This window comes from Protopterus annectens, chromosome 2.part0 (assembly GCF_019279795.1).
Source record: "Protopterus annectens isolate FY-2018-M chromosome 2.part0, PAN1.0, whole genome shotgun sequence".
NCBI classification, from domain to species: domain Eukaryota; kingdom Metazoa; phylum Chordata; order Ceratodontiformes; family Protopteridae; genus Protopterus; species Protopterus annectens.
Genome location: NC_056728.1, coordinates 83,392,160 through 83,415,913, shown reverse-complemented (window position 1 = coordinate 83,415,913; position 23,754 = coordinate 83,392,160). Strand labels below are relative to the sequence as shown.

Sequence of the window (23,754 nt, the reverse complement as noted above, 5' to 3'; positions counted from 1 at the left end):
ACAGTTATTGTTTTTTTGTGTCATGTACAGTTATGTTAATTATTTCTCAAGAATAAAACTGTTAATCTAAGTTTGCAATTTAGCAGTATAGAAGATGACTTATCTAAATTTAGGTTTTTATAAGAGACTATTTATGAGTAAATCACCTTAAACAAAGGCTGAAGTTAAACCGATGGATTAGAGAGCAGTTGTAGCCATATTTACTGAATCATATTGAATGCCTAGATGGTTTCAAAATGAATAGAACTTTCCATGTCTGCACTAAAAATACATGAAAATAATATAAAACGTTATTGAATGCTAGTAAACATGGAAGTGCACACTGATAAACTTTTGCTGATTAGCAACATTTAAAAGCCCTAACACATAAATTGTTTATTCAGATTTGACATTCTGGAAATGGATTGCAATGATGTTGGGGTTCTTTTTTTTTTTTTGTTCCAGTCTGATATTTGATTTCTTTTGTATAATAATTTTTTATTGAAACACCTACTTATTCACATCTTTAGTAGATTGATAAAATGATAGTAATAATAATAATAATAATAATAATAACAACATACGAGTGCATTGCAGTCCCATGATCATTCAGATTTACCATCAACTCTCCAGCAATAGGGACACCTACCACTACACTCATCCATGTTTAAGGAAAAACAGTAATCTTGACTATCATCCCCATTACTCGGACAATAGCTTTGGAGATCTTCCCTTTCATAATAGGCACATTTTGCATTAATTGGGTTTCTGTATCACCTGAAAAAAAATCTAAGCTGTACATGACAGTCATATGAACATTGTTATTTTCTATTACAGTAATATTTCCAGTTGGATACATAAACAGATTCTGGCAAGAAGACATTGTTTTTAACTTTAAATATTTTGACACCATTCCATTGCATCAAAAATTTGAGATCACTGTTAAACTGCTCATTCTGAAAGGGCATGCTCAAAAAACTGTCATCTACTTTGCTCTTTAGACTTGGTCTTCAAAGTTGATAATGTCTGCTTTTTCAAAAAAGTAGTTTTGAGTGGAACACAATAATTCTTAGTAGCCCACAATCAAGATCCACTTCTGATGAGGGGAATTGGTATTCTTTTTCATTTGTTGTACTTTTTGGTTTAAAAAAAAAAAAAGTCAAGCAACAAATGTGCTTCTTAGTATATTTGATCCAGTTCAAAACTTTGTTTCATTACAAGACCCCTACCATTTGCAACGTCTTTTATAGCATTATTTTCTAACTTGTCCAACTTAATGGAAAAATTGTTTTTGAACTGTATGAGAAACTCCCAATGTTTTTCTTACATCACTACTGCGGTGGTGGTGCTGCGGTAGCGTTGTCCCTCGCAGTAAGCTGTTGTCCCATTCAATTCTCAGCTAAAGCATCTTCTGTGTGGAGACATGCATGAATGGGCGTACCTTCATTGAAGGTTGTGCGTCAGGGCTGGCAACTCGACACGTAAAAATCTACTGCCAATCATTAGTGGACTGGATTTCCGCTGTGGCGACCCCTAACCGGGAAAAGCCGAAAGACACAACAACGTTTTATTTTTTGTATTTATTTATTGCTGAAACAGCAGAATGATGTGACAATGCACAAAGCTTCTCAGCATTTCAGTTTATTTTATTTATTTATATTTGTGTACCAGGGTAGCGCACTGATCTCAATGGACCATTTGCAGGCACAGTTCCAGTGAACAGCATGACATAAATTAACAAAACATATTTACAGATATGAGGGTTGTTGTTTGTCTTTTGGCTTTTCCCAGTTAGTGGTCACCACAGCGGAACTCCAGTCCGCTAATGATTGGCAGTTGTTTTTTATGGTGTCGAGTTGCCAGCCCGAAGCCCAACCTTCAACAAAGGCACGCCCATTCAACGCAGGTCCTTCAAACGCCCACTCGACCGTGGGGAGGACATGCAGACTCCACACAGAAGGCACTCCCAACCCAAGCCGAGAATCGAATGGGAGAACCTCTTGCTGTGAGGCAACAATGCTACCGCTGCACCGCCGTGGAAATTCTGTTTACAGATACGAGGGTATGCTAAAAAATCCCAAATATGTACATGTTCACAGATGTAAGAATATGCTACAACATTTAGTTTGGGAAGCTGTTTACAATGTCAAAACATGGATGGAAAAACAAAATTATGCTTAGCTGAGCTTTACGGATGAGCTATAGCCATAATGACCATCACATAATGATACTTTCTTCTTGGGTTCCTATCTTTAGAAAAATCATACAATTTAGTTGTGGTGTTTTGAAGGTAATGGCCATTAAGGGTTCTGTGAGAACATTGCTGTGGCGATGATTTGTGAAAAAGAAATAGACAAAGCCTCACGTGCAGTAGCCATTTTGTTTTTACCTTACATCCACTGTAAGTTTACAACAAAAGCAGAATTGTTTGGTAGTTATTTCATGATTCTTCCATTTGCCAATCTTTCTCATAAATGTAGAGCAGATAGTCTAATCATTGTTCTGCTTTTACCAAGCTTTGTAAATGCAAACTGTAAAATATGTAAACTTTTCAATAGGCTTTTTATTGGCAGCTTCTGAAGATGCCTTTCTTCCTGATGCTCCATAGGAGCTGTCTTTGGTGTTTGTAATTTATGATATTATTTTATATGCATTTAAACAGATCAGTGATTACAATTTACTTGCTTTAATTAGTTCTCTGTTTTCAGTAAACAGTTGGCTTGGTTAAATACTAATCTTCTGTTACACTTTTATAATTTATCATGTAACAGATACTTTTGTAGTATACTAAGAAATAAGAACTTAAAAGACTGCTTCTGTAGTTGATGAAGGTGTATTGTTCCACTTTCCATAGCAAACATAAGTAAACATTTAAAGATAGGAGTAATACCAACTTTTACAATATATGATTCAAAAAAGGGTGTTATTTTTGCATTTAATTGTGTTGATATCTACAGCCCCATCAATATTTTCTTGATGCTGAAAACTCCAAACATGACACCATGAAAGGCTAAACCCATAATCCCTCTCTGCTTTCATTTGTGTATAAGCTACTGTTTCTCCATACTAAGTGCAGCAGCAATGGTGTCTTATATCCTAGTAAAACAAGTTGTCAGCTATATATCCTTCTTTGAAAATAACATGAAGTGATTTGTTGTTGAACCCATAATGTAAGCAAGTAGCTTTTCTACTTAAGAACTATGGTGTTATTTTTTTCTTTCTTTTTATCACCTATAATGCATTGCTGGGTATGCAAATTATTTATAATAGTTAAATTGACAAAATTTTATGGGTGAGGTCATAAGGAAAAACTGAGCCAAGAGTGAAAAATAAAAAATTAAAACACGTGTTATAATCATCTTTTTGTTTGCAAAACACTTGTAGATTTATCATTAATATTCTACCTAGAAATAAAATTAGCAGTAAAACATAGATACATGAGAATTATAACAAGACACTATAACTGGGTTAAAAGGAATGATACTTAGATTCTAAAAAGATGCATTCACTTGAAAGTACTTTACATCCTTAATCACAGAATTTGGTATTCACAGCTCTAGCACATTTATAACATTTGTTCATTGTTTGCTATTTGTTCAATCATTTCCATTTGTGCTGATTTGTTTTTCTTCACAACAGAGCCACCTGACAGACATTAAAGAAGATTTAGACAAAGATGAGTGCAAGCAGGAGCCTGAAGTCATATATGAAACCAACTGCCACTGGGAGGGCTGCACCAAGGAATATGACACCCAGGAACAACTTGTTCATGTATGTATGGGAGTTGCTAATGAAAAATGACTTAGTGAACATATGGTTGCTGAAAATCATGTTATGACTTTATATATGTGTGTCTGTGATTTTAAAGTTGAAATTTTAATCTTAAATTACCTCGGACCATAGGAATATTTCCATTTTTTTTCCAGACTGAAGACAATTTCCAGGTGGAGATATCCTCTTTCATTTCTAGAGTTTATGTATTTGTAATGCATTGTTCATTATAATTGTGTGCAGTTTTCTAGCAAGCCAGCACGTCAAAATCTACTGCCAATCATTAGTGGACCGGAGTTCCGCTGTGGTGACCCCTAACCGGGAAAAGCTGAAAGAAGCAAACAAACTTGATAATGCCTGGCCTATTATTTTTGTTTATAATAATTAATATGGAAGCAGAATTTTGGAGTACAGTTATACGAAACATCTTGACAAAAGCATTGCTTCTTTTCTAAAATGTGATCTAAGGTATCCATTTTTGAAACACTTAGACTGCTGTAATAACATTAACGTCTTATCTTTGCAATTTGCTGGTACAAGTGGAAAATCGCCTTCATTTTTAAATGTTGTTTGGCTACAGTGCTAACAGAATCAATTAAATGAGCAAATGTTAATATACTTCACATACTCTGCAGAAGATAACACGCAAGACGTTCCATCTTCTTTAGCATGATTTCTCATTAGTGAACTTTTTATTCCAGTTGCACAGCATGACCAAACTGGTTGGACACAATTTTACCATGTTTGTATGCTATTCCCATTTCACGTAATGGTAATCATGAAATGTTTTCCTTTGTTTTACGTAATGAATCGGCTGAATTTATTCAAACTGCATCCTGGCAGTGAAGGAAAGAATCCTAGTTTGACTCGTGGCCTCTTTGATATTTGTTGAGGTTGCAGCACTGATTCATGCAGAAAAAAATATTTTGTTGAAAGTGAGTCCATGATTAGAAACATCACTCTTTAGAAATGGCAGAAGACTGCTACAAGATGCCACCACATTAAACTTGTATGTAGCAGTGTTTACTAAAGAAAGAGAGGAAGGATTTTCTTGGTATATTAACCCTTCATGTCTCACAGCTGATGATACTCTGAGCAATGCACAACTCATCAACAAGAATCTATTGAATTTTATATCAGATGTCAAAAATTTTGCAAGTCTAACAAAATGGTTTTTACAAGAATAAAAACCCTGTGAACCCCCACACCCCTGCAACTTAATGAATACTAAATCTGATGTCACGCGGCCTTGGAGATAAAGGAAGTGATCCTGATATAACATATCCTCTAAATTGGTACTCATGTTAAGTTTTGATTTTCTACTTCGTGAAGGTTTGCTTTCTATTAGAGTATATGATTATGTGGTGCAGTCAGTTGGATAGGACATTAAACTGGGATGACATCTGCCTCAGTTGGTAGAAGCTTGAGTAGAAGAATTCCCCCCGAAAATGTTCTTTTAAGTACAACTTTAGGTCGCTCCTGAAAATAGTACACAGTAAGCCTAATAGGGCAATCCTAGGCAATAAAATGTAAATAATAAATGTAGGTAACATCTGCTTTAGTACTATTTCTGGACTTCAGTTAAAATTGTTAACCTTGTAAAATGTTAAATAGTAGACCATAAATATATATATATATATATATATATATATATATATATATATATATATATATATATATATATATATATATATATCTGTGTGTGTGTGTGTGTGTGTGTGTGTATGGGAGCACTACAAAATCATGAAAGCCCAAAATGAGACCTAAATCTTGAAATTTCAAAATATTAAAACTCAAAATATTGAATTTCATAATACTGAAAACGCACAGGCTACCAACACTTACTATATTCCAGCACAAGTACATACAGAAACATATTATCCTTCAACTATATGCAGGGAGGCAAACCCCCTGCAACCCCTACACCCCTTGCTACTTAAATATATCAACTCCGAGATTGTACTTCACTATACTAAGTGCAATCTCGGAGTTGATATATTTAAGTAACAGGGGGTGTGGAGATGCAGGGGGGTTTGCCCCCCCTTTTATACTTTGAGAATAGTAATAAGGTTTGTCTTTTATTTGTTTCTATATGTACTTGTGCTGTAATATAGTAAGTGTTGATATCCTGTGTGTTTTCAGTATTATGAGATTCAGTATTCTGAGTTTTCAGTATTTTGAACTTTCAAGATTTTGGTCTCAGGATTTTGGGTTTCAAGATTTTGTAACACATATATATATATATATATATATATATATATATATATATATATATATATATATATATATATATATATATATATATATATATATATATATTTATATACACACGTGTGTGTGTGTGTGTGTGTGTGTGTGTGTGTGTGTGTGTGTGTGTGTGTGTGTGTGTGTGTGTGGATGCAGGGGGAGTAAACATTTTTTCTTTCGCCTTACTGTATAATAATCTCCCTGACAAAGTCACTTCTGCAACCTAAGCTAAGTCAGTTTGGCATTGTCACAGCTGATTAAGTCAGTTTAGCATTGTCACAACTAATTGTTCTTGTCCATTTAACCTTATTCAAGCTTTCTTACTTTGTTTCTCATTAGAGCTAAGGACAATCCCTCAGAGTACTGAATGAAGGTAGGTATTACTTATGAGGCATGTGGTGTGTACCCTGGCTGGTTTAAGTATAGAATTAGAAAAGTAGGAAAGATGGCTAGGGCACTGGCAGAAGGCAGAAGGAAGCTTGGACTTAGTGCTGATAGAATAAGCATCCCCATTTTTCTGTCTTTCTCTTGGACTGCATGCACATTATTATCTGATTACCTGTTACACTTCCTGCTCCTTTCATTAACCATTTATCCTTTACTGGGATCCAGTTTCCAGGCCTCCAGCTATTACACAGTCATGCAATGACACAGAAAAGAACCCCACTCACTGGCATTGCTGTCTGGAGCAAAACGTGTTCCTCAGTGAGGGTGGGGTGGGGATAGCCAATTAGGTTTTTAGCATAAGTTCTAAGGGTATCTCTACATCTGTATTTCTAAGAAAAGAATGTTTTGATCTGATGGGAGAATATACACTACAGCAAATAAGCATACCTCTTAACTTTTTAGCTTAAGCAATCTGTGCAAAACTATAAAGAATTGTAGATAGTGGACCACAAACAGGGACAGTTTTTAAATATTGCTTTTATAAACTTAGCAAATTGGGAGAATAACAGATTTTGCATTTGCGTGAATTTTTCAGAATGATATGAAGTCTGAAACTCATATCTCTACCATTATTTTCTGACTTCAACCCTCAATGATTTGCCATAAAACTAAAACTTTTATGAGGAACACACTAAATATATAAAGGAAGAATCTGGATATTTGAGCGGTATGCAAATAAGCTACTGACCTTGTGAAAAAATATATATGTACAAGCAGCAATTTAAAACATTGAATGTTTTAATGGCAACATTTAGAGATTTATTCTCATTAGTTACATGAACTTGCGCTATATAATGGTAATATGTTTTAACTAAATGGAATGTTGTTTCTTTATTTCGTGGAGTTCTTAAACCGAGAATGTTAGTATTGACTGGTGTGGAATTTATTAAATAGCACTATTCTTGTATACACTTAAATGCTGTTTATGTGCTGTCATTTCCTATTAGCGGTTTAAGTGTTTGAAGGCAGGTGGGGCTTCTTAAATGGTGGATTTTGGCTTTCCTTAAAGCCATCTCCATTTGGTGTCATTGTAAAAGAACAGCATTTACTGAAATACCAGCAGACCACTGAAGCAAAGCTAAGCCTGTATGTTTTTCATGTGAGTACCATGCACAGCAGGTTGTAAAACATTAACTCTTTCAGTAACTCTGTGTCATTGTTTTGGTAGCCAGGCAGTATAAAAGTATACTTTAGAGAATGATACACTCTGACCCTTCCACATACGCAAATGTTTTTACTGCATAGTCACGAAACAAGGATATTTACAATGAGGTATTAGAAATAAACAGATCATTTTAAACCCATTCTTCTGCTAGAAAATGTCAGCAAGTATGCAAAACAGTCAAATATTGTTGAGAAAAACTGTGATACTTAATGGCAGTACATGAGAACTGTGTTTCATAAAAAGGGGCAAGAATCCTTCAAAATCTGGCTCTTGTGTTAGCGGAATGCATGCTTTTATGTCTGCAGCCTAGTTAAAAGCACTATAAGAATCAGTAGTATGTGGTGTCAGTAGGATATTTGTGTTACCCACTGAGTGAACTGGTACACTTTAGTTCCTTTTAAGCCAATAGCACAGCAGGACATTTCATAACATGACAACAGCAGTTAATAAACTCCTGTGGTGTATGAAGTCCTTTCCAGTGGTGACATCAGTGAATTTACAAGTACAGCAAATGTAAGTTTGTTCCCAGCACCAGCGTATGACTGCTCACAGATTCCCAAACAGAATTTCCATTAGCAGTTCCATTGTCTCATCATCTTCTTCGACTGGTGTAGCATAGACAAAACTTTCCTAAGCTTGTTTCCTACTGAGCTTATTTTTGCTTGTTTACTCAAGAAAATATTGTGTGATATGATCTGTAGTAATTACAAAATGCAACTGTAACAGTAGAGAACGAAGTGCAAACTTTTCCCCCTGTGGAGGAGTGAAAGTGCAGCCTATCTTTTGTAATGTAGATTCTTAAAAGTCAGGAGCATAGACAGCATGTTATAACATGAGAGCAAGTAAAAAAATCCAAAAACTGATTTAAAAAGGTCCAGAGATTTTGCATTGATTATTAGTTCAAAGTTTTCTGTTTAACTTTCATTATTTAACTGTTTTATGCTTACTTCATTTTATATATTACAAAATGAAAGAAACTGATGTATCCTGACTGTTCTTTTCTATACATGCCATTATTTATATTGTCTCGACCCTAAATATTCTGCAAGCAGTTTAAAAAACATTGCATTTTTATGTCTTACTAACTAATCAGTAAGAGCTGGAATCATTGTAATGTAGTGCTGTTTGCAATGCAGAGTGGAAGAAACAATGAAACAAAAGAAAAATAACTTTGTTTAGGGACTTGCTTATAATTACTGCTCTGCATTCTTGTAATGACTGACATGAATTTTAAATGCAAACTGCCTAATTAGTCACTTACATATTCATGTTAAAGTTCTTCCCATAAATATATACCCATATAAATGTTTGTAATGCTACAATGTAAGTGTGATTAATTCAGAACTTCAAAATGTAATTCATTAGTATGATAAAAAAAGATTGCATAGTAGCAGAATACAATTATTCTGGGGTATTTTTCTTTTTATCTCCATCACACAGTGAATACAGTCATATTAATATGATTACGCATTAACTTTTTACTTTTAATATGCAGCCATTGTAAGCACCTATCATTATCTTTTAATCATTTTTCTTCATGTGTTGATGATCCCATCATTACTTGATTATATTTACAGTGTTTTCTATTACATCTGTTACTATACTCTATTTTTCTGTTACATCTCTTTGTCTGTCCATTTGTTTATTTATACTTCTATCTGTCTCTGTACCTACCTACATATGTCTAGCTATCTTACCTATGCTTTCAATGTTTTCTTATTCCCAAAGTACAGAATGTTGAAATCTGAGAAATGTAAGCTTAATCCTTGGAATTATAGAACTGCATTTAAGAATATGGCAAACTATGTAATTACTAAATCTCATACCGTAGCTATTGTAAATGGGATTGAGTTTTGTCCACTGCCATGAATTAATATGTGACAAACAGAGATGCAATTGTCCTTGCTACCACCAAATAATATTTGACAAACAAGGGCTTTGAGTTTTACCTTTTACACCATGGCCATCAACATATGAATGCAGTAACACCACCATTTTGAATCCCACAACTAGTTATTTTTAAACTTCAAATGATATGTGACCTTAAGGATACATGTTAAATGTGAACTTCTACTTCAGGAAAACCCCCCACACCTTCTATACCCAAATAAGCTCAGCACTGCGCAGCTTCAGATCAGAGTTTAATGACTGGTTTCCCAGGATTTCATCTACCACAAATAAGTTCAATGCCTTCCAGTACAGTCTTACCAAAAGTAATTGAAATTGACCAGAAATGTTTTTCACATCACTCACTCCATGATATTTACTCAGAATGGTGGAGTAAATGGGCCAAATTCCAAAAATACTTGTTGTCAATCAAAGTGTCTTACTCAAGTAAATTACACAAGAGTAAGTCACTTACCCTGAGAGCAGGTCTTTTAGAATCTTGAAGTAAGTAATTAGCACTGAAAGCAAGTAATTTGGAATCAGGGCAAGCTTACACTAGAGTAGTTCACTTACACTGAGAGCAGCTTTTTTGGAAACTGTCCCAGTGTTGACTCTTCTACACTTATTCCCTCCTTCTCAAGCTTTAGAGTTATTGGCCACACATTAATCAAAACTAACAAAGCAATAATGCACCTTCACTTTTTTAACTTAAAAAAAATTCCAGTTTTTAAATGTATAGATGACAACAATTAGTTCTGACCATTCACCCTTCCAAGAACAGGCACCACAAAGTTTAGTACATAAATAAAATTAATAAACCCTTAAGCTAATACCAGCCAGGGTATTTAGTGATGAATAATAATTATTTACAGACAGTAGACAAGTACATAAAACTGTATATAAAATACAATAAAATAAAAACTCTCCTCAGAGTTGTACTTTATTTCATATTTTTTTTATCAGAAACCTCATACTGAATGTAAATACAATACCAAATGCAACATTTCTTATATCCACATCCACAGTACCTGCAAGAAATCACATCACCTTTGAAATTATTTATATTTTTACTTCACTGTGCTCGCAAAAAATATGTTAAAAGAGGCCTTAGATGAATTGGACATAAGGAAAAAAATGGACCCACTCAGGTTGCATCCCAAGGTCACCATGGTGACTGCACTGCTTATTGCAGAACTACTTACCAACATTTTAAATCAAGTAGTTACACTAGGAATTATGAACGTGTCCATAAATACACAGATGTGACACACATATCAAATGTAGCAATTCCCAGTACTCTTTTGGACTTTAGACCTATATCCATACTTCCTCTTCTTGTCAAACTCCTAGAAGAGCTAATATATTATCACTTTAATAAATATGACATCCTGGACAGAAATCAGCACATCTTCTTACCAGGTTATGATATCAGGACTATAATATAGGTAGTAGCAAATTTCATTTATGAGGCTACAGCATAGTCATTTAACTGGTACCCACTTTACAGACATTAAAGGGTTTTTGAACTAGTTGAGCACAACCTTTTCTCAATGCTTTAATCCAAACTGCTGATCCTCCATTAAGAATGCATCCTCACTCCATGACTCATTGAAATCTGCAGTCCCCAAAAGGTCTGTATTCAGCCCTTTGCTTTCTTTCATATTTATTAGTAATGTATCATTTGACCTACCCACCGTACACCGCACAATGGATGCAGATACTATGATTATACTAACTTCTAACACATTTTACAGTACAGTGGAGTACAACATGACCTACAAGCTAAATTCATTCTTCTCTCAAGCAAGCTAATTGGTCATAAACTTGACATTAATAGAAATATGTCCTCTTACATGGTACTCGGGACACAGATAAAATATATAAAAAAATGCTAACCAGGCTTTGTAGACCACTTAGATTCTCCAGCCCTTCTAGTAATTCAACATAAATACCAAAGTCTCACTCTGAAACAGAGAGCATCTTTCACTTCACATAAAGATCTAATTGATAGCAAAACATTAAAGCAACCAAAGATTTCCTATAGATATTCCAATTTAATGAACTTCATAACTAGGAAAAGGAGTTAATATGTTTATCCCAAAACTAGAATGCTGCATACCCATAACAAATTTCAATTCCTCACAGAACACTTATAACTTACAAACTGATTCTGACCCTAAGGATCTGTTTGTTGTCTTACACTGCAAAAGATCACATTTGCCTTTTCTTGTCAGAGCAATATTTCAGCTGTACTCATCATCATATAAATTACTCTTCGGTGTATATTATACCTCCCTCACCTTCATTTTAAATACCAAGAATATCGCAAATTCCCTTAGATTATCTCTTTGTTCCACACACTTATATGCTCATCCTCCCTTCAAGAAACCACATTCTAAAAAATCTCTTTGAAAAAATAACCTTGCATCATGGAATTCCATTACCACAGACCTAAGAACTCCAACAAATTACTCTGCATTCAGTAAAAAGTTGATAATGCAGTTAAAAGAAGAATACAAATAAAAATACAAATGTTTTTATGATATTGGATGGTAGATTATGCCTGTTTTTGTATTCCCCCAACTTCCATAGACTCTTTTAGTTTGTGTAAACTTCATCATTCCTGTTCAATGTAGCACTAATTTTCTTTTTTTACCATTCCACCTAAGCTTTTAACATTACATACTAATATTTTAATGATACATAATAACTACTGTAGGATCTAACTTGCAATTATTCATCTCCTAACTGATTTATATTGTAAAAGCTGGTGCCATATAAGCCAGTTTGGCAGTTTGCATTGAGGATCAGAACTTTTGAGCTGTTACTGAGCTGTTTCCTGTACCTGTGGGTTTAGGGTTGCATCCCTTCCATCTTTATTTGCCTCTTGTGTCTCTGATTAGGGGACTTAAACTGGCAGTGCTTTTGTGTCATCCCAGATAAACAACAGTTGTGTTCAGTGAACTTATCCAGTTAATGAACAAATAAAAAAAAAATGTAACAATTTCTCTTTTGTGTAGAGAAAGCACTGTACTGTCCTGCAGTGTAACAAAAATAGAATGCATATAAATCAATATCAAATGGCAAAATTCTGTGTTTATAGATTCATAGATTCATAGATTCTTACTAAGCTAGTTGCCCTTGCGAGCCATTTTAAGCTTAGCCAATTATCCCTTGTGAGACTCAAACCCTGCACCTTGTGTTTGTAAGGCAAACACCTTAACAATTACACATTTAATTTTACTTGCAATGTAGTATTAATAGTTTGCACTGCGTGTGTTACTTCGTACTTCAGAATACTAGGATTGCTACTATTATGTTACTTTGTACTTTGTATTATTAGTGTTAATAGTCTGTATATTGTAATTGCCTATTGCTTGGGTTATGGCTGAAAATGATTCCAGGACCAGTCCAGTTACTGAGTTAATACAATTTAATAACGTATTTATTTTTTTTACTTACTAAACAAGTTAAAGCACTTTGCAAGTAAATAAGAAAACAGTAAGAGGCTTGCACAAAAACAGGAAAATAAGACATTTAGAAAAGATATGATCGCAGAAAAAGCTAAAATCTAAATTTAGAAAATGACTTGTTTCATTTAGAGATGTACCTTACCATTACTGCTTTTGGCTTTTCAGGTAGTTCAGTTTAAGCTAAAGTCGCAGGGGTGTACTCCAACAAGCTAAAGAGTAATTCTAATACCGTCTGTACTTTTGTTACTCTACTGAATTAACAGATAGGCCCTCAGTCTATAAAGCCCCAAACAAGATTTCCTGTGCATTTAGAGTTTCAGAAGATGCATTTTTCTACTTTCACAGTTACATGATCCTGTCTGTGGCAGGAATATGAGCATCCTACTTTCCAAATAAGTCACCATCATGTGATCTAGACAGAGTCTTCAAGCATCAGGCCGAAATAGTGCAAACAGTTATAAAGCAATGCATGCTTTCTTTTCCAAAGCTGAAATTTACACAGTGGCAAATCCACAGTTGTATACGTTTACATATTATTTGTCTTCTTTAATGAAAAGGCAAATATAATACAGGTTATTTTATCTTTTAACTAATTCTGTACATGCATTTTAATTTGATACAGCTGTAATAAAGCTAGTTTTTCATCCATTTTCTTTTGAAAGAACAATAACATTTTCTCACATTATTGCTACTATCTAAGGATATTTCCCTACTTCGAGGTATAGTGATAATGTTATTTATTTATTTGTTTTATTTTATTTTACATTTGTTAACTGGGAAAGTCCGACTGGACACAGGTCCTTTTTCAGTGGAGGCCCAGGGAGAAGAGCTCCCATTTACAAAATAGAAATGCAAGTACTAGTACAAATGAATAATACAATTACAAGTACAAATAGAAAGTACAACAGAGTTTAAAATACCACAGGTTTTGGCAGTAAGTCAGTTGTGCAGTACACACTGAGCAACAGATATTATGTAACAAGACTAAGTAGATGCATCTTAAAAATACATATGATTTGAATGGCTAAAATAGTGAAATGTACTCGTCTAAGATAGTAAACAAGTAGGTTCTGCAGAGTCAGTTTTGTTAATATGCACTCATAGACAGAAACCACGTGCGAAACCTGGTTAGTAGTTTGAGTGTGTAGTTGAGGAGAGTGAGTTGAATAGATTCAGTAGTTAATGGGAGAGTTACCCTGGGGTAGTGCAGGAGCATAGCCAGGTGTTGGTCAGATAGGATTTTAGTGTTTGAACTGGGCTAGTGAGGGTTGGGTTACTATATTGGAGGATAATGTGTTCAATATTTTAGCTATGTAGTTGGAGAAAAGGGTTTCACCAGCTCTATTAGCTTTTGTAACCTGTAAAAGTAATTTACTGCTTGAGCGGAAGGTTCTGTTATGGGAGTGAGGGACTATTAGATTTTAGAGAGCAGGTTTTTTTTCTGATTGGTGCAGGATTTTGTGTGCAAAATTAAATTGGCTGTAGACAAGGAGGTTGGGTCGTTCCAACCAATTCAGTTGTTTCAAGAATGAACAATAATGAGACCTGAAAATCTTGCTATTTTGTTATAACAAGAGTCTAGTTTGGCCATTTAAGATTTTCTGATGTTTGTGAGAAGTGGGAATGCATACAGAAGGGTGGAAATGAGTTGTGTTTGTACAATAGTAGACTTGGCTTGCTTAGTGAAAACTTGTTTATTTCTATATAGTACTCCTAGTTGTTTATGTACCTTTTTTTATGGTTTGGGAGATGTGGATATCAAATTTCATGTTGCAGTCGATTTCTTTTTTGAGCTTGTAATTTATTTATTGATTGAGTAATATTGTCATATTTATGACTATATGTTGATTTACTGAAATGCAGAACCATTGAACCACAGGTGATCAGTGCTGGTATTTCAGAGATCATCATACCAAAAAATTGTTTAATCAGTCAAGCAATAAGTAAATTATAAGCACACAAAAGGAAGCAAACAGTTTCTTTTTGTAATTCAGTAATCAAACTCCCATCACGCATTCAGACATAATGTTTCTGAATAGCAGAAGTATTACAGAAGGGGATTTTATAAAGTAAGATAAAAGGCCAGGCTTAGGGGCGGGAGTGGAGGGTTACAGTTAGTATGTATTTGTAAGGGGGTGGGGTGGGGGGCAGGAGCTGCTAATGAAATGTTTCCTACAGTTTAAGGTTTGAATTGCTCAGTCTCCGTTTGCTTGCTGTGTGACTATGTTCAAGTCATTTAACCAGACTCCTCTCCTGGAGTAAGTCTGAGAAAGGTTGATGTGGATCAGTGTTCTATCCCAGTTAAGTAGTAGAAGAAATAAAATATGCAGTCTACCAGTTGCAGTAATCACTTAACCCATTGTTTAAAAAGTAACTGTGTATCTTCTTTTGGGAAGATCACTGTCATAGCAAATCATTACTATTGGGTTTATACACTTTCTTTTCCCATCTTCCTGGTCATTTTTTTCTTCAAATAACGTCTACTGAGGAATCATTTCAGGTCTCACACTTGCTTTATACTGATGTAGGAAAAATTAGACTCCTTTATATTTACACTCTTCTGTATTTCTCACCTTTTCAGAGTTATGTTAACCCTCAGTCATGGAAAAAAATGTTGACAGTTTTGTGGTTCATGCTAATTACTTTATATTTTTCTTGTACCTTTTTCTATCACTTTAGTTATTTAGCAGCATTATTTTTAGTATCCATCATGGACCAGAGGATGTCTACAGAATCATTAAATAAACTGGCTTGTAGTAGACAATCAGTACCCAAAGATTACAATGCAGATTGTTTACTTTGTTTGGGACCAAGACATAAAACAGAAGAGTACAAGTACTGTAAAAAGTTTGAACAGACTGCATATTAGAAAAAAATGTCTTAAATTGCTATCCCTTGAGAACCAGATAAAGAAAAATATGTTGTTAAACAGATGGGTATAGCCGAATAAGATTATCCTCCAAAAAAAAAAAAAAAAGGCAAGTCCGTTGGAATAATGAAAGAATGTCTGCCATCTTACTTTGGAGATTTTCAACCTTTGACAAGTTTCTTTCAGACTTACACAGATTCTGTGAGAACTTCCTGTAACAGAAATATGAAATCTGCCTTAAAAGTGCCTTAAGAGCCTTCACTAATATTTGTGCAGCTGAAATGTTTTGAAAGATATTGCTAACTCAGTTTCCACAAACTTCTTAGATTATGTTGTTTGTCTTTCGGCTTTTTCCCAGTAAGGGGTCGCCACAGTAGAACTCCGGTCCGCAAATGATTGGCAGTAGATTTTTATGAAAGCCGAGGTGCCAGCTCGACACCCAAGCTTCAACGAAAGGCACGCCCATTTACGCAAATGCTACCCAACCGCGGGGAGGACATGCAGACTCCACACAGAAGGCCCTCCCAAGCCAAGCCGAGAATCAAACGGGAGAACCTCTTGCTGTGAGGTAACAACGCTACCGCCGTACCACTGCGGCATAAGTGGTAGGTGATTTGCAGTATTCAAATGGGGCCCAGCCAACTAACAGCAGCAATTTGTAAGATTGCTAATATTGTTCTGCACTCACTATGCCCCTTGTCTCTGCAAATTCCTTGCAAACTCCTTCCCAAACTGCAAGCTACTGACTAAAGAGTTCATTTGTATCACAGCAGAGCAGCAACAGGGATCTTTTGTTAGTGGCCTATGAAAACCTGTGTTTATTTAAATTTAAGATGAATGTATGTAACCTCCACTAATGACAGTGAAAGGTTGATCTTCTCCTCTTTCATCTGATAATGATGAATATTTCTACTCTTTCATCCATCCAATCACAACCCCTTTTACACATTTTTGCACATGGGGTTTAGGTGTCACCTCAATGGTAACAATCATCTAGAGCCAAGGTTCATGCTGCCGGGTGGCTAGCCCTGAAGTAGTTATTGTTCCATACCACACACTCACATCTATGGCCAATTTAGAGTGTCCAGTCTGCCTGATGCGTGTCTTTGGAATGTGGGAGGAAACCACAGCACCCAGAAGAAACCCACATGAGCACAGGGAGGACATGCAGATTCCACAGAGAAGGCACCCCAGCCAAGAATTGAAACTGTAAACCTCTTGTTGTGAGATGACAACAGTATCCGCTGCACCACTGTGCAATACCCTCTTAATTTATACAATCTGACTATAACAATCCCTTATAACATTCATCTACAGCTCCTTCTGAGGAGTTGGTCATCATAAAAATGTTAGTAGTAACATGGCTAGTCAGATCTAATTTTAATGTAAAGACTAACACAAATGCAGTTGTGTTGTTTATCCCCCAAAACTGCTGGAAATCCACCATTTACAAAAGCTGGTAATGGTTAATACACATAAGTTGTGAATGCCTGCTTTGGAGTAAGTACAGAGAAGTTGACTACATGCTTAAAGATATAAGAAGACAAAGTAATCTGATGTAGCTGGACTTTCTGTGATGTGTTGTATAAATTAGGAGCTATATGCTACAAACAATTCCTATGATTCAGAAAGAATCACTTAGGTGAGCATGAACTGCAGTTGCCAGAAGTTGCAGTTTTAGGAACTCACACCAAATGAGATTCAGAGTCAAGTTTAGCTGCAGTGAGGAAGACCTCATTAGTAGCTAATTTCCCATGTTTCTGAATCAGGTATAATTAGTGCCAGTGTGTAATATCCATTGGTAGCCCATGCATCAGATTGACACAGGTAGCTCCTATCCCTCATACCTCTCAACAGTCCGTATTTTCGATTCATATTTTTCCTCTGTTCCTCATAAAAATTTCTGGTTTTCTGACAATCAGCAAGGACCAAATTCCCTTAGTAATGACATGCATTTGAGTTTTCGTACTTAATTGCCTTCATAAAATGCATGGCAGCAGAAAGCATTTTATTTTACTAACTTTATAAGTTTATAAAGGCAATATTTTTGAGACTTTGTATCCCGATTGTCCAGATTTCTTGTGCTAAGAGGTTGAGAGATATAGCTGCCATTCACTCTTTCACACATATGTAGATACTCATGCATATATATACACACACACACACACACACACACACACACACACACACACAAGAGACATGTAAGCAATATGAACCCTCTGGGTCTACTTCACATTGTCGTAAGCTGACAATATCGAGTCTGATAATATCGAAAGTGAAGAACATCGTGCAAGTAAATGGAAATCTCTGTAAGGGGACATTTCCATTTATCTCAATGTAGTGTGGTCTCAGAGTTTGTATATTTAAGTAAAGGGGTGTGGGGGGTGCAGGGGGGCTTGCCCCTTGCCTACGCCATTTAGTTTTTTTTTGTTTAAATTTGTTTTTTTTTTACATTATTCAATGTTTTACTTAATTGATCAATAAAGTTTGACCTTTATTGGTTCGATTAAGTAAAATTTCGATAACGTGATATAAAGACGTGAATCCTCCACCCCCCACACACACACACACACACACTGTATTGCACTCACAGATATACCCACCTATTCCAAAAACAAAATAAAATAAAAAAACAAAGCCGTCATGATGAACAGGAAGAAAAGCTATAATCTAAAAAAATATAAACACTAAGACTTAGCATTTTCACCTCTTAGTATCATCAAGGCTTCATTAGAGTCAATCAAAACGTTTGAACAATGTCATTAAATAGAAGAAACAAATAGTAGCCATTTAAAAACCATGATTAATTAAAATCAATTAAATGAATTAAAGGCACAATCCATAAACTATTGTGTCTGCATTAAAATAAATGTATAATTAATAAATCTATAATACATATTAATAAATATACTAAAACTAACAGCACACTTCTAATAAAGGTACTAGACCTAACAGTACACTTCTTACAGAACTGCAGAAAAAGCAACTAAATTAATACATACTATACTAATATACTAAATACTACCTAGTGAACAGTGCTTGTTAATTCCAGGTTTGTCCTCAGCATTTAACCTCAATTGCCACAGCATTTCTTTATATTCCAAAAGACTTTCACAATCACTTCCCCTTTCGTTCCAATCCACTTTATCAATCACAAAAAAAAAATCTTTTAAAATCATTACATCCCTTGGAATGCCTATATAAACATTAGCAACTTTCCTGTTTTTCACATCATTTATAAGTTCACCTATTCACCTACATACACACACACACACACACACACACACACACACACACACACACACACACACACACACACACACACACACACACACACACACACACCTTTCACAGAACTGGTCCCCTAACTAACCCCCCATACTGTGACCACCTAGGCAGGTGCGTACACACACACACACACACACACACACACACACACACACACAAACATACATAGGTATGTGTAGCTTTCTTTTTTTTCAGCAGAAAATAATATACTTTATTATGAAGAGAAACATTAATGTGGGAGACTGTGAAATCAAGATTTTGCCTCCTCAAATAACAGAGTTGTATATTGGTAGCTTTCTTGGTGGGACATTTTAAGATTAGATAGTTTTCCTCAATTATGCCAAGCCCCAACTGACAGAAATAGAGTCATCTGAGACTTCTTGTACCTATGACAGATATGCACACATACTCATCCCCTCATAATGTTATCTCTTATTATAAAGTACTTAACCCCACCAATAATATGGTCACCCCATTGACTGTAATGGAGGAATGCAGCATTTTGGCCCATTTAGTTAACACAGCTGGAAATGCTAATTTATGCAGCTAAAAGAGTCTCTGAATCACTTAGATGTGTAATTTACTTCCCTCTAGCATTTCTGGGGAGCACATAGCTTACTAACACTAGCTGTTTCCCTGTAATGCCTCACTAGCATTTAGTGTAACCAGGATTCTATCAACCATGTAGCATCACTGCGATGGGCCTGTCTCTGAATCAGAAAGGCCTTCCGTGAATGGTTGGCCACTCATTTTAGGGCTTACAACTCACAGTAGCCCTTTCTGAATCCCAGGGAATGTATATGATAAATTATAGCTTTTGTGAGTAGTTGAAATATACCCTAAATAAATTGGTATAATAATGTATAAAACAGAAAGTATTTGAAAAAAAGTTATACTTAGGTGTTTGTATGGTTCATAGGGAATGTAAATACTCAAATAATTGCATTTTTTTTATGCATGAGGGAGACTTCTATTCCATGTTGTTGTTATGTTACCTCCTACTCTTCTATCTCTGTCCTTAATTTTGACTGTAATTAATATCAACAAATTCTAAAAAAAGAAGTTATGAAATTCTTCCCACTGTGGAAGAGTGATGTACACTTGATCTAAAATTGGAAAAACATTGCTAGATCAAATGTATAGAGAACAGTTCCCATAAGTCTCATCCACATAAACATTTTTCCAAGAAGGCAAGCAACCTGTGAGAGATGCACTTATCTAGCCAAACTGGAGGTAAAGCTCTGTCCAACCAAGACTGAACTTGACAGTCAAGAGGAGAAGGTAAAGACTTGCACCAGACAACACTCATCACATAGTCCCACTAAACCTACATCACCAAAATCCACAAATAGAAACACAAAAACATTTGCAGAGACTCTCAATAATAATAGCAACAGAGACCTCCAAAGCAGAAACGCAAGCAACCTTCACCCCCAACACAACCCAAATGACACATAGCCCGCAGACTCAGTGTGCCAATAAACCACAGCCCATAAGGCAAAACAATGTACGCAACATACTAGTCATAGGTGACTCTGTAGTTAGGCACACTGATGTCCCACTCACCAGGCTAAACAAAGAGAAGGTTACTGTCAGCTGCCTGTCGGGTGCCTGGATCGGCCACATAACCCATTCACTCAGGTCACTCCACATGAAGTACAAATATGACTCTGACATTGTCCATGTTGGTGTGAGCGACCTGAGACGTACTTCCCTGGACTACGTGAAAAGAGACATGGAAGAGCTCTCCGATCTTGTAGCCCAGGCAGGTGTGACCCTAGCTCTGAGTAGCATCCTGCCATCACCCAGAATTATACCACAGTACAAGGACAAAATGATTGACTTCAACAATTGGCTAACCTTCTGGTTTCATTCTAAGGGGATCCAGTATCTGTCTGCCTGGGACAACATGGTCGACAGACCACGATGCTTTGCCAATGATGGCCTGCACCTGTTACCCCTGGGATTCCGGATACTGGCTAAGGGTCTTGCTGCCCCTATAGTACCTTTTTTAGGCAAGGTTCAAATGACAAATTCACCACCGTAACAGGAAAAGGCAAGCAAAAACTGAGGGTAATGCTACTCAAAGGCTAGAAGTCTACATCTCAAAATGCACTCATTCGAGGCACTCCTTAAAATGGAGAACATCAGTATCTGTGCAGTGACTGAGATCTGGTTCAAGGATCTAGAGAGCACCCCTGCATTACCAGGCTATAACTCATGCCACACTTTTTGGCCATCTAACCTGGACCAGAACACCAAAGGCGGAGGTGTGTCCATATCCATTAAGGATATCCACACCTTCTGGCTAGTTGTGCAGCATAATGCATTCGAGGTTATCCAAATCCAACTAACTCTGGGCAAAACTGCAATCCAAATTGTAGCTTGTTACAGATCCCCCACCATGCCTCAGGATTCCTACTCCTCATTTCTTGATATACTGGAAAATATTAGGGTTCGATCAAACACCCTAATAATGGGCGAGTTCAATTACCCCACCATTAACTGGGAAAACTACTCATGTACCAACTCCTTCACTCAATGCTTTCTGGAATTCATAAATTCGAATTCCCTAGATCAATTTATCCACACCCCCACCAGGGACAACAATATCCTAGACCTAGTCATTGCAACCATGAGTGACCAGTGTTCCACACCTGAAGTCAACTCCTAGTTGGTCAGATCCGACCATAAGCTAATTACTGTAGATATCCACATCCCGCCCCCACACACTATTAAGGAAACCACGGCAAAAAAATTCTCCAAAGTCAACTTCATGCTTCTTAAGACAGAAGTGTTGAACTTCATGACACCCATGCAGATGGACAATACAGTTACAACTGCTGAATCCTACACAAATGCATTCTATAAGCACTTACACGAGTGCATGGATCGTGCTATCCCAAACAGAACCAAGACGTTATCCTCCAAAAAAAGGAAGCCAATCTGGTGGTCCCCTGCCATAAAAAACTCTACAACAGAAGGAAGAAACTGTTGCAAAAGAGAGTAAAATCCCATGAGTGGAGGATCTCCCTGGCCAGCCTCAGTAAGAAGCTGAGATCCCTTATAAGGTCCTCCAAAGCTAGCTATGAAAACAAAATCACCACTGATTCTAAGGGCAACCACAAAGCATTCTATAGCTATGTCAGTAATCTCAATGGCAACACCCAGATTTGCTCTGTGTTACAGCAGGACAGCACGAAAATTAGAGAACCAACTGATATTGCCAACATCCTGGCAGATGGTTTCAGTGCTAGCTTTACCCCACTCTCACCCCCTAAAGGGCCCATATCTATAGAGGAAGAATGCAGAGTCCCTGTAATCACATATATGCAGGTAAAAGCTGCACTCTCTAAAACCAAAAACACAGCATCCATGGGACCTGACAACATCCCAGGATGCATTTTACATGAACTTAAGAATGAACTGGCTCCCCACCTTAGCACCATGTTCAATCATAGTCTCGCATCAGGCTTTGTGCTCACTGAATTGTGCACAGCAACAGTTATCCCACTCCACAAAGGGGGAGCCACCACTGATCCTGGGAACTATCGTAATATTAGCCTGATGAGCCTGGTCTGCAAGGCCATGGAACATATCATCGTGGAACTCATAAACAAAGACATTGGTAACCTCCAAACTCTGGACCCCACCCAGTTCGGGTTTGTGAAAGACAGATCATGCCTTTTGACCTGATCGACTGCTTTGAGGCAGTCACCAAAGCCGTAGACGAGGGTAAGGTGGTTCACACAGCCTATCTTGACCGCACCAAGGATTTTGACACCATCCCCCATTCTGGAATTATACCTAAACTCACTAAACTAGATATAAATCCCTACGTCACAAGATTGGTTGCCAACTGGCTCACTGACAGAACCCACACTGAAAAAGTTGCAGACTCCAAATCTGACTTTAAATCAGTGACAAGTGGAGTACCACAGGGTTCAGTCCTGGGACCTCTCCTGTTTGGCATCTACTTTTCTGAAGTACAGGCTACTACAGAAGGCCTCTGGCTAATGAAGTTCGCAGATAACTGCAAACTAAGAGACATAGTTGAGCCCCAAAATGATGTAGACATCCTACAGAAGGGCCTCACTGAGACAGATGCCCGGTGTCAGAGGCATGGCCTCAAGCTCAATGCCAAAAAGTGCATTGTCATCCCCTTTGGTAAAAACTCTGTACCTATGAACTACCACATAAACGGCAGTCTACTTAATGCCGAATGTGTGATGAGACCTTGAGACACAGGTGGACAGTAGTTTTTCCTTTGATAATCACATCGCCACAGTAGACAAGAAATCCTTATATGTGCACACCTCATCACAAAAGGGTTCTCATCTAGGAAAAAAGAGGTAATTGTTCCCCTCTACTTGGCACTCAGACCGATTATAGAGTACAATGCCACTTTTGGAATGTACTTCACAAGACATCTGCAGCTGCTGGAAAGGCAACAGAAGTACCTCATAAAGAGGATTACTTGCCTCAAACAGATGCCCTACACTGACTGTCTCAAAAAACTCCAGCTTTACGCTCTAGCATATTGCCAACTCCGAGGAGATCTCTGCCTAACATATAAAGCTGTGTTTACTTCAGAGCTGTTAGACATGCTACATCTAAAGAAATCCCAA

General features: G+C 36.6%; 1 protein-coding gene across 1 annotated transcript in view; it reads left to right on the top strand.

Moving 5' to 3' along the window:
• The window catches only part of GLI2 (GLI family zinc finger 2), a 1,134,260-nt gene that overhangs the window by 1,038,424 nt on the left and 72,082 nt on the right, over positions 1-23,754 (top strand). The window contains exon 9 of the mRNA XM_044060570.1: positions 3,619-3,750. Within this exon, the coding sequence (XP_043916505.1) occupies positions 3,619-3,750 (132 nt within the window). The remainder of the gene's footprint in view (positions 1-3,618; positions 3,751-23,754) is intronic.